Source organism: Microplitis demolitor, chromosome 8 (genome assembly GCF_026212275.2).
Source record: "Microplitis demolitor isolate Queensland-Clemson2020A chromosome 8, iyMicDemo2.1a, whole genome shotgun sequence".
In the NCBI taxonomy this organism is placed as follows: domain Eukaryota; kingdom Metazoa; phylum Arthropoda; class Insecta; order Hymenoptera; family Braconidae; genus Microplitis; species Microplitis demolitor.
The window spans coordinates 3,787,990-3,800,829 of record NC_068552.1 but is presented as its reverse complement, the minus strand read 5'-3'; the positions used below and the strand labels follow the sequence as shown (position 1 = coordinate 3,800,829).

At 42.4% G+C, this 12,840-nt stretch overlaps 1 protein-coding gene across 1 annotated transcript; it reads left to right on the top strand.

The window, feature by feature from the left end:
- The first annotated feature begins 9,566 nt into the window (after positions 1 to 9,566).
- On the top strand, positions 9,567 to 11,420 carry LOC103571475 (uncharacterized). The gene has a single exon (XM_008549644.3). The coding sequence runs from the start codon at positions 9,567 to 9,569 to the stop codon at positions 11,418 to 11,420; it is 1,854 nt and encodes a 617-aa protein (XP_008547866.3).
- Positions 11,421 to 12,840: the final 1,420 nt, after the last annotated feature.

Genomic DNA, 12,840 nt, shown 5'->3' with positions numbered 1-12,840 from the left:
CCGAGTTTTTAAATTATATAAACAATATAGATTTTAATAATATTTTACATAATATTTATTAGAACCAAAAATAATACTCGGTGATTAAAAAAAAGAAAATAATATAACAATATATATATACTTAATAATAATAATATATATATATATAGTATAATAATATATATATAATAATATAATACAATATATAATTAATACGTCCAATATAATAAATAATAATAATTCCTTTACTTTATTTTACTCTCTCAGCACTGGTGAGAGGGAGAAAGACACGGAGTTTATCTTCACTCACACTCAAAAAGATAAATTCCTCAGTACTACTAATTTATAATTTATAAAATATAAAGTTAAATTATAATTTTTTTTTAGTATAAAAATCTCATTAATAATGTTTACCGCTGGGGTACGTAAATAAACGAATTATAGAAAATAAAGTTTCTTAATTATTTTAAATAATAATAAATAGAAATAATAATTGATGATATCGCACAGATATTTTAAATAAAAATAATAATTATAAAATTCGGGAATTTTTCATCCGAGTGCTGACATCAGTGCTTGAGGAATTTATTCAAGCACTGTATGCGTTCTATAGCTATATATACTGTACGTGTATATATAGATATACCGGCAACGCTTTCCAACGCTGCACTCAACTCATATGTATTTATATATATGCGCAATAAGATCAGAACAAAACCACCAATAATAAACGATAATAATAATTAATGATGATTATAAACAATAGAAATCATGTACCATCCAGTATCAATTATGAATTAATTAACTTTCCTCACCGCGGCGACCAACAACTACCGGGGGAGGTTATCACATGAGAAATATATGCCGTGAAAGGAATTCGAAGTACTTACTCAAAATCTCCACGACTCAACAAGGAAATCACAGTTAATAATTATTGGATTCACCCGGTGAATTATTTCAATAAAATTTATCTTCAACTTTATCAATGCTAAATAATTAATACACAACAATACAAATCCGTTTTCGCGTCTATCCACAGTGCTAGTCCGTATCTTTCTAACTTAATTATCTAAACCTCCACCTGTTGGTCGTCGCACACATCGCACCACCGTCACCCTTAATATCCATCATAATTACTTTTGTCAGCCCTGGGCCTTACTTAAATTAAAAATATAAAATATAAAAAAAACATTCCTGGACATCTGAATGATACATAATTAATTAATTAAATATATGAACTAGTTATTTACAACTTATTCATTTTTTATTCTACCCGGTAACTGAAACAATAATTATTTATAACTTATTAACTTGACATCGGAATCATTAGTCAAGGTATCGATTTGCCGTTACCCGGCGGTCAATTTCCGACTAACTGACGTCCTTAGTCGGATGACAAGTTTCAATGAAATAATATCTTAAACAATCGTTGGGGCATAATGCTACGCTGGATTATGCATCCCAACTGTCACAAAATCACAAATAAAAACGTAAATTATACAAAAATCAATTATTTGTATTTTTAAATTATAAAAATAAATAAATCCACACACGTGCTCTCTCATACTCTATGCGCATGCGCTAGCACCGTGCACGGACTGCCGTCTCATCGGGGAAATGGCGGAATGCCCGCGCAACGATTCAAATTCAAATATCGAATTAAAATATTTAACTTAAAACTAATTAAATTTAAATAATTTGAATCGTTACGTGACACCTCCCCACCAGGCCGTGTTTTGCCCCGAAAAATGCGGGCGAGACTCTGCATTCCATTTCGCCGGCACAATCACCTGAAAACCTTAAATCCAACACTTATACCTGGATCTTTTGTACCGGGTATAATAAAAACAAAATAATCAAAATCAAAAGAAACAATTTTACCAGAAAAAAAAACTCAACGAATGACTGACCAACCTGTCACTTACCACCTTGCTCGGACTATGGGTGAAAGGTAAGGCTAAGAGTGTGTCAAACTTTGCTACAAATAAAGCACTCGGTATTTAGTGGTTGCGCCGTTTTAACGTGTATTTAGACCAATACATATGGCGTCTTACAACAACGTTATACAAAAAAAAATACAAAGTAATGGTAAAATATAAATAACCGATGAAAATGTAATATGGAAGCATCCGCGTGAAAGTTAGATGGCCTCCAATTTTTCTAACTTGGGGTCACTAAGACCTACCCGATCCAGCGAGTAGACCTGGCGCATGCGCTCATCGTCCGTCAGCCAACCTATCCAATCAAGTTGGCTCAATTGGTCACCCAGATTACCGTGTTCACCCGGGCATCGTTCCTCTCTCATCACCTTGGCACATACCATACAGCGGTTACGAGCGACCAGGTTAAGCCGCCCGTGTGGTCCCGGACATTGTCCTGTATAGAAATGGAGACACTCCTCGCAAAAGGGTCGGTTTTCCAACGGCTGATTGATGCAGAGCCTTGCAGAGTGACCCTCCTGGCCACATCTTGCACATCCCCTCGGTAAATTGACTCGGCGCATCGATTTCGCCTGGATCGCTTTGACCTTCATCTTAACCAGGAGCGTAAGATGGGCCTTCCAAGTAGCAGAACCGCGTGGGATCATGTCCAGGCCGTTCTGTTCATGATAAGTCTTGGCGTAAGCTATCATCTTTTTCGTACTTGACGACATTCCTATATAATTTGACTAATCAATATTTCAACTCTCCGGGAGGTAATCATATATTATAGCCAGGCGATAGCGATAGTTATAGGTATTAATAGTCAGCAATAGAATAGACCGTAGTTGTAGGTATCAATAGATCAGTAATAGGCGAAGATAGTGATAGATAGATGTGGATAGAAGCATAGTAGTCAAGTAGTAGTAGTTATAGACAGTACATTTATCCATGCGACTGCGTCCGCTTGCCCCTGACGGAAATTTTCAGCTCGTTTAACTAGCTTTAAGAATTTCACATGACTACGACTAATATATTTGCCCTCGGGGGTCTCCATTTCAACGATAACTGGAGTAACCACCTTCGAGATTACAAATGGGCCCGCATAGCGCGGTGCTAATTTACCCACAACCTGCTCACTCTTTTTCGACAAGACGTGAGTAGGTTTATAGACTTGATCGCCTATCTCAAACAATATATTACGTCTTTTATCGTTATAATAGGCCGCGTATCGCTCAGAGGATCACCGAATACGTTGATTGACGATATCACGTAATTCTACCATACGGTCCATCCGTTGAATCCAACCACTGCGGTCAACATTATCATCAACGACCACATTATTGTCATCTGCAGCTCGATAGTTGCGAATAGGACATGGATCACGGCCCAAATCCAAATACGCGGGACTCAAACCGAGTGACTCATGTACCGCCATATTGTACACAAACTGGAATTCGTGAATATTTACATCCCAGTCTCGATGATCATCACCCAAGTAACTCATAATCATCGTTTTTAAATTACGGTTGACCCTTTCAACCGGGTTAGCTTGGGCATGATACGGTGGTGTGGTAGTATGCTGAATACCACACTCTCGGATGAGCTCAACAACGTCTCGATTTAAATATTCCCGTCCGTTATCGGTCCAGAATACGCGCGGTACGCCCCAACGGTTAATTACGAACTGTCGAAAACTGTTAGCAACCGTCTTCCCGTTTGCAGCTCGCACTGGTACGCATTCAATCCACCGCGTGTATAGATCTTCGAACACGAGTAAATACGAATACCCCGCGCGTGAACGCGTAAACGACATCGTATCAGCTGCTACGACTTCCCAAGGCTCACTGGGTATCCTTGGCGTCATAAACCCAATTGGCTTGCGCTGAATTGGCTTGGACTCGAGACATCGTTCACAACTGTTGACATATCGCTGTATATCTCGAAACATTCCGGGCCAATAATACCTCAATATCGCCCGAGCGTATGTCTTCTGGACACCCAGGTGACCAGATTGTGGATGATCGTGGACTTCTTGCAGTAAACGCTCTCGTTGATCAGCTGGTACGACTAACTTCCAGTCGTCATCTTCTTCACCGAGGATCTGTCTCATGGAGTCAGGCCGTCGTCGATACAATCTACCATTTTCATAATGATAGTCGGGTAGAGCCTCAGGATCCGATATCAACAAGCGACATTTTTCCTCGTACCATTCATCGTTTCCAGCCTCGCCTAATGCGTTGAACTGACTCTCGGTGGGTTCCTGGTCCTCATAAATACGCGAGAGGGCGTCCGGGGCTTCGTTTTCCGCCCCTTTCCGATATTCGATCTTCATATCGTACTCGGAGAGCTCCATAGCCCACCGGGCTAATTTTCCCGTCGGATCCCGAGCGTTCATGAGCCACCGCAGGCTGGCATGATCCGTCACGACCGTGAATTTAAAACCTTCGAGGTAATGCCTGAATTTACGTACGGCCCAAACTACCGCCAGACATTCCTTTTCAGTCGTACTGTAATTGGCTTCGGTGCTGTTCAAGGCCTTACTCGCGCACGCAATTAAGTACTCACGATCGCCGTTACGTTGAACTAGGACTGCACCGAGTCCACACTGACTAGCATCCGTGTATAGCGTAAACGGTAACGTGTAGTCAGGTGTCGACAAGACTGAAGCTTCCGCGAGTGCTTTCTTAAGAGACTGGAAAGACTCTTCTTCTGCCTCAGTCCATCTCCAGGGTACATTTTTGCGAGTTAACCGATATAATGGACCAGCTACGCACGCGACGTTTTTCAAATGGCGATGATACCAATTAATCATGCCATTGAAACGACGTATTTGTTTCACATTTTTCGGCCGCGGGTAGTTCAAGATCAGTTCTGTTTTCTCAGGGTCTGGCCTGAGTCCTTCTTTATCAAGTAAGAAGCCCAAAAATCGTACCTGTTGCTGGCAAAATTTACTTTTGTCGAAGTTCAAAGTAAACCCAGCGCCTCGTAACCGACTCAGAACGACTTCCAACATCTCCAGATGTTTCTTGAAAGTCGGGGTTACGATAATTATATCGTCCAGGTATGCAAATACAAACGGAGATAAATCAGGTGTAATTATCTTGTCCATTACACGCTGAAAACTCGCCGGAGCGTTACATAATCCCATCGGCATACGTTTGTATTGAAAAAGACCGCGACCGGGAACCCTAAAAGCAGTATACTTGCGACTATTTGGACTCATTAAGATTTGCCAAAACGCGGAGTTCATATCGAGAGTCGTAATATAATGAGCATCGCGACATTTTTCAAGAATCTCAATCATATCCGGCGGTCGATACGTGTCTTTTTCAGTGACATTATTTACATCGCGAAAATCGACACACATGCGATATGATCCATCAGGCTTTTTAACCATGATAGGCTGACTGGACCATTCCGATGCTGGCGCAGGCTCGACGATGTCATCTTCGAGCATCTTGTCAATTGCCTCGTGTAATGCTTGAAGAACCACTGGTGATCGACGATAAACCCGCTGTTTAATAGGTCACTCGTCTTTGACCCTAATCTCATGCTCAACCAACGAGGTCAATCCCAAACCAGGTGGCATTAGTTTCCGTTGATGGTCCAAGAACTCACCCAACTGTTTGGTTTCATCTTCAGTGAATTCATGTACAGCCGCAACATCTTCTGGTTTCGAATGAATTTCAGGCTCGAACGACAACTCGTGCCAGGTACCACCACGCATACGCCACGATCGATTTCTCAGGTCTAACTCCATATTGACATGATTCATGAAGTTAGTACCGATTAAATTCAAACTTCCCAACCGAGGAATATAATGGACTGGAAATATAACCTCCTCCACACCATCGAGGGTCATTTTCACGTTGACCACGCCTCCACTCACGTCAGTCGTTCTGTTTGCCATGCCAAAACGCGTCGGTCGACTTTCAAACAGACGTGGAAAACCATCAGCCATCGCGACCCTTTTACGATTACCCGCGCGAATAACAACCTGAGGTCGGGGTTTACCATGACGTAACCGCCAAAAATCGTCATTTTCATCACCAGGTTGATTTATAAGAGACACTGAGACAGCTGTTTGATCTTCTACCGCGGTTAATTCATCAAGCGTGGCATCTTCTTCACGCTTGGCCTCGCACGGTGGATCAGAAACAGCGTGTATATCAGCCTGGACAACAATACGACGTAGAGTCATCGAATCCTGCTCCCTAGTGACTGTTTTTGGAGGGATTGATAAACGTCCAGCACCGCCACCCTCTACTGGCAGGCTGCTTCGTCGTTTTTTGGCAATTGGAAGGCGTTCGGGCGACTGTTGACATGACAGACACACGTAACAGCTGTCTTTCCAACTTTACCGCATCTCATGCAGACGTCCCGGCGTGGTTCTTGGCAAAAGTAGCCCAAATGTTCTAATGAGCCACAATTATAACAGAATCTTGGACGTACGACTCTGTTTTGTCCCATTTGACCTGAATTCCGGACAAACGGCTGATTATTGTTGAACCCAGGAGGCGATCGATTACCACCGGATGGATTCACTTGACCTCTTGGAAGGTTATTTATAGGTAGATTTGACACCCTCAGAGGTTGTTGCTGCTGTACTGTTGGATTTCTGGGAATTGCCCCGCGATTCTGCGCATTTAGGTTCTGCTGCTGATTCGCTGGCGGGTTTTGTGGATTTCTACGCCGATTGGCAGTCTTAATGTTTTCACCCGCGACCTGTTTTGTCGTTTGGTCAGGTCCACCAGGTGTAATTGGTGCCAGGTTTCGCTCAGCAGCCCTCTGTTGGCGAGATCGACGCGATATTCGCTTCTTTTTCGTCCCTGGGCTGGACTGAGAACCACTGGTCCAGTCAGAATGTTCGACAGGAGTGTCCACTGCGTGTATGCCCGCTCTGTGGTCCCTAGGAGGTCGAATACCGGCAGAATACGAACATTCCTTTATGTTCGCTTCTTCCCTCGGCGGTGGTTGGCGATGATTGCGCGCGGCTTTCCATCTTTCTTCAACCTGGGTGGCCTTTATCAACAACGAATGATAAGTATCGAAGTCACCGAGAGGACAGTGGTCCCAGTACGCGGGTAACAATCCTTTTGTTGCCCGTTTGACCTGTGTACGCTCCAATGGTGGGTGTCTCAGCCGAGAATATAAGTTTTGGAGGCAAATTAATTAATCCCGGGCATTATCCTTCAGGCGCTGATTACGTGCGCGAATATCAGCACGAATTTCGCGCTGACAACCACCGCTCTTAAACCAAGTCAGAAATTCTGACCGGAATGACTCCCAATTCGACCATCGATGGCTATTTGCGCTGAACTAGACCTCAGCTTTGCCTTTGAAAACCTCAGGTAACACTGCGAGGCGATCAGCTCGATGAATCCCGGCACTGCGCATTAAAACGACCAGGCGTCTCAGGAATTCATCGCTGGTCATTGTTCCATCACCAGAGAACGATAGTTTCCAATTCCTGGCAATGGCACCATGGTCACGGGCAAATACGCGAGGTGAGTGACGTTTCTCGCTACCCGAACTCCGATGCGAGTGATATTCAGAAGATGAGGATGAATAACTATCATCTGAATCCGACTCACCAGACGAACTGTGACGATGTCGGTCGGAATTACGACCTCTGTGTGAGTCTTTGGGTGTCTCGAAATGAACACGCGACGGTGGGGGATTAGAAGGACCTCCAGGCCCCGTGTTTTGCCGTCGCTGGTCATTGATGATGTCGTCTGGATGCGGAGCCAGTGGATTGGTCATGGGGTCGCTTACACGAGCGCCTCGAGTCATAACAGGTCTCGTGTTTCGTCCAGAACTCACGGTAGTCGTAACAGTGGGTATTACGCTGATTTCCGGGAGTGTTGCAGGTACAGTGGGTCCTCCATGTGGGGAAGATGCGCGAATTTGATTATTTCCAGACAATCTCTCGATCATCTCGAACAGTCGCTGTTGCCCACGCTCCATCTTCTCCTCCAACATACGCAACGCTTGGACAAACGTCGCCCCTGTGACGTATGCATCCATGCCATCAGGGATCTCAGGCATCTCTGGGCCAACTGGAACCAACTCATCCTTCCACAGGTTCCAGGGTGCGTCAAAGTCCCCGTTCTCACGTCTCAGTAGCTGCCGAAAACGGTCCTGAATTACCTCACTGGTACCTGATGGGTTGACTTGCTGTGAAAGCAAGTATCGACGGATCTCTGCATCGGTCAAATTTGTCGCCCGTGCGTCTACATCACGCGATATTTCATCCTTCGTTGGATCCCAGGGTATGTTTGGAACCCCTAAAGCCCGTTTGTGGTAACGATTTAATCGATCCCGGCGTTTATTGCGACCACCCGCGGTGGATAACCCCAAACCGAACAAAATCATCCTGATTTCATCATCAGGTCGCGTCAGCATCCAAATAACAATACAGATTGCACAAATTAGTAAAATTATATAGATCGCAACAGTTTAGGTCATTAGCGTATATACAATAGCGAGTATTCAGATATAATTATTCATATATAAGGTATTATCCGCTAAGATTAAATTTCTTCGAGTTGCAATAAGTGTAAATAGCATCTATTACGAAACTCATTCAACGTTGCCGACTAGGTAACTTCAGTTGGAAGTTCATTCCAAAAATTGCAACCAGTAATTATAAAAGACTTTTGGAAAGTCGTCGTGCGTGCGAACGGAACTTGAAGGGTATCCGTTTGGCGAGGTTTCGTCGAGATGCAATATTGGATCTAAGTATTAATTGGCTATCAAATAGGTCAGATCTCATAAGGCATAAAGCCTTATAGAATTCGCAGGCAACACATATCACAAGAAGAAATGCTGTGTGAGGAGCATTACCTACGTCATACTAAACGGGACTCAACAGGGCGATATGTCGTTCGCTTACCGCTTAATAATAATAAAGATCGGCTCGGTGACTCATATTCCACAGCGTTGAGGCGCTTTCAATCGTTGGAAAAACGTCTGATCAAAGACAGCTCGATTTGCAATGATTACGTCGCTTTTCTCCGGGAGTACCTGGATTTGAAACACATGTCTCTTGTAGATAACTCAAACGAGAACTCCATCGGGTTCTATCTTCCTCACCATGCTGTTATAAAATAAGACAGCGTTACGACTAAAACTCGTGTCGTGTTCGACGGTTCTTCTAAAACGTCCACTGGAATCTCACTTAATGAGACTTTGATGGTCGGTGCTAAACTGCAAGAGGATCTCTTTACTATCCTCGTTCGCCATCGGTCTCATTTATTTGTTCTCACTGCCGATATTGAGAAAATGTATCGGCAAGTTTTGGTGCATCCGGAAGATGCGCAATTTCAAAAGATATTGTTTCGTGATAGCCCCGCAGGGCCCATATTAACATATATATTGAACACTGTTACATATAGCACTGCCTTTGCTTCTTATCTGGCCATTCGAACGCTACAGCAACTCGCTGATGACGAAGGTCAGTCCTACCCTCTTGCGGCTATAGCCTTAAAACGTGATTTCTACGTTGATGATGTCCTCACCGGCGCAGACACGCATGATAAAGCCCTGGCTATATGAGATGAGCTTGACAAATTGACTCGTAAAGGCGGCTTCTATCTGAGAAAATGGGCATCAAATGATCCCACTCTCATCAATAATTGCGACCAGCATCCAAATGTCACCAATATGTCGTTAGATCCAGATGCTGGCATTAAAACTCTAGGTATACATTGGAATGCCAGGGAAGATAGCATATTTTACAGTGTAAATACAACCAAAACCAAAGCAATTACTAAGCGATCTATTTTATCTAAAATAGCTCAATTATTCGATCCTCTTGGATTACTTGGACCTGTAATTTTATATTCTAAACTTATCATACAATTGCTATGGAAGGCTGGTATTGATTGGGACGAATCCGTTCCTCTTGATGTGCACACCTTATGGGTCACTTATATAGAGCAACTTCCATTAATTGAATCGGTGCGATTCAACAGATGTTTTACCATAGCTGGCGCTAATAATATTCAGCTACATGGTTACTGCGATGCCAGCGAAAAGGCCTATGAGAAATATAGTTCTCTCAGTAAGATCACACGTTTGTTTGCATATTTGCTACGCTTCATAAATAATTTGAAGAGTAGAGAGCCTCAAAGAGCACTAAATCAGTTACAGCAGTCCGAGTTGGATTCTGCTTTAATTATAATTCTCAAAATCGTACAAAGATCTCCTCTCGCTGCAGACATTGATCACCTAAAGACTCATCATATGGTCCGGGAGAACAGCCGATTCATACCACTGAGTCCGTTTCTTGATGAAAAAGGTCTCCTTCGTGTAGGAGGTAGACTATCTCATGCTGAACTACCTCCAAGTCAGCGCCACCCTATTTTACTACCTGCACATCATATTACTCGTTTAATCATCCGGGAAGAGCATGAACGACTACATCATGCTGGTGCCCGAACGACCTTATATTCCGTACGCCAAAAATACTGGCCCTTAGACAGCCGCACCACCACACGAAAGATTATACACCAATGCGCCACCTGCTTTCGAGTCAAGCCGCGACCTGCCAGTCATATCATGGGTGATCTTCCGTCTTATCGTGTCGAGCAAGCTCGACCTGTTCTTCGCGTGAGAGTCGATTATTGTGGTCAACTATTTATTAAAGAAAGGCGATTTCGCAATCGCCAAAAATTAAAGGTTTATGTAGCCGTTTACGTCTGTATGTCCACGAAGGCTGTACACCTTGAATTAGTCTCTGATCTTACTACTGAAGCCTTTTTAGCTAGCCTGAAACGCTTTTTTTCGAGACGCGGATTGTCTTCCGATATTTATTCTGACAACGGCACCAACTTCGTGGGTGCTAGTCGCGAGCTTCAAGAGCTATACACTTTAATTAATTCCCCAGCTCATAAGAAGTCGATTCAGCAATATGCTGCTGAACAAAACATAAATTGGCACTTTATCCCTCCCAGGGCACCTCACTTTGGAGGGCTCTGGGAGGCTGCAGTAAAATCATTTAAGAATCATTTGATACGCACAGTCGGTAATACATTATTAACTTTTGAACAGTTAGAAACTTATATAACCGAAATAGAGGCAATATTAAATTCTCGTCCAATTTCACCTTTATCCTCTGATCCCAATGACCTTCTACCCTTGACTCCTGGCCGATTCCTCATTGGTGGACCACTGACCAGTTTCCCACAGGTAGATTTCACGGATACCAACTCCAATCGTCTATCAGCTTGGCAACACGCTCAGCAATTAAAGCAGCACTTTTGGAAGCGATGGTATAAGGAGTACCTTCATCAATTGATTACCAGAGTTTCTGACAGCAAGAATCCTGACAATACTCAAGTTGGTTCACTGGTTCTCATCTCTGAGGACAATCTTCCACCTCTAAAGTGGGCACTAGGCCGTGTCATATCCGTTCATCCAGGAGCAGATGGAGTGGTGGGTATAGCCACTCTGAAGACGGCATCCGGAGAGTATAAACGCTGCGTGAAGAGATTGTGTCCATTACCCGTCAACTAGCTGCGACTTCACTTACATTTCTTTGAACCTAGATGGGTTCAAGGCGGGTGGCATGTTCCGTCGCGAAAGTAGATTTTAATTATAAAATTTATTTTGCATAATTATTTTATTCAACTATTTCATTATTTTTTAAATATTTTTTCTTCAAGTTATTTTTAAAGACGGAATATTATTTTTTTAAACTTTCCTTTTTTTTATTATATATTGTACTAAAAGACATCTGTTCAAGCTTAAGTTATAAATTTTATTTTTATTTTGTTTGTCCTAATATTTACTGTTTAAATGTAGTACTCGAAGTAGCTTCATTGTCTAGGGATTAAGTTAAAATTTTTTAATTTGTAAACTTTTCCAATCTCCTTCTTTACAACCACTCTATTTCATATTTTGAACATTTTTTTGAATCCCTGCAATAGAATCAGTCTAGACACATGGTCCCACGTCCTTCTTGACCAGTCTTATCGTGCCCCTTCCTCTTACCACGTTCCCACGCTGGGTCAGCCCTTTTTCCACTTTTCCGGCTACACCCTATGTCCGTAGCCTCCAATCACAACTCCCGCTTTCCTGCTTTCTCATTTTTCTTACTCCCACTCACTTGGGCCTTAAGCATTTTGTAAATTTTTAACTCTAAGCAATTTTTGTAAGTTTTAAAATTATCAGGTTTGTAACTAGAATCTTCACCGAGTAGCAGCTTGGCTCTCGGACAAAATAAGTCAATTTGCAATCAGCAAATTTTTATACTTAAACATTTTTGTTCATTTTTATTTTTAAATTAGTTACAACTCATTCCCGGCAAACTAGTCGCGGAATCATTCACAACTATAAGTTTACGTTTTAGCGGAATACTTAGATTTCTATCCTGCATTCTGATTCTGTACGAGGCATAAAAGAGATATTGGTCGATAATCAGAGAGAGATGAAGGGTGGCGCACTTTGGGCAATGGTTTCAACAAAGAAAATTTCCATAAGGAAGGAAATACACCGTTGTTAATAGATAAATTAAATATGTCAACAACAAATGGCAATAATACAGTTAGTAATGCTTTATACACTGATATAGGTATGTCATCGAGTCCCCTTGAATTAGTAGATATACGTTTAATAGCACTTTCAACACAACTTCGATCTGTTTCATCAAGGCTGAAATCCGTTTTTTCAGTGGTGATATATTCTTCAGGAATAAGTTAATTAAACGCAGGTAGTGGATCACCTAAGGAGACAGCAGCAAAATGCTTATTTAACTCGGTAAGCGAAAGTGCAGGATCATGATGGGATTAAGAACCTTTTCTAGTAATCCCTAGGTTGTCGAATTCCCTCCAAAAGGTTTTAGTGTTACCGGACTTATCAATCTTAGACTGTAAAAATGAATATTTAGCATCCGATAGCTTCTTTTTGACCTCACGCCGCAGATAAATATATCTTG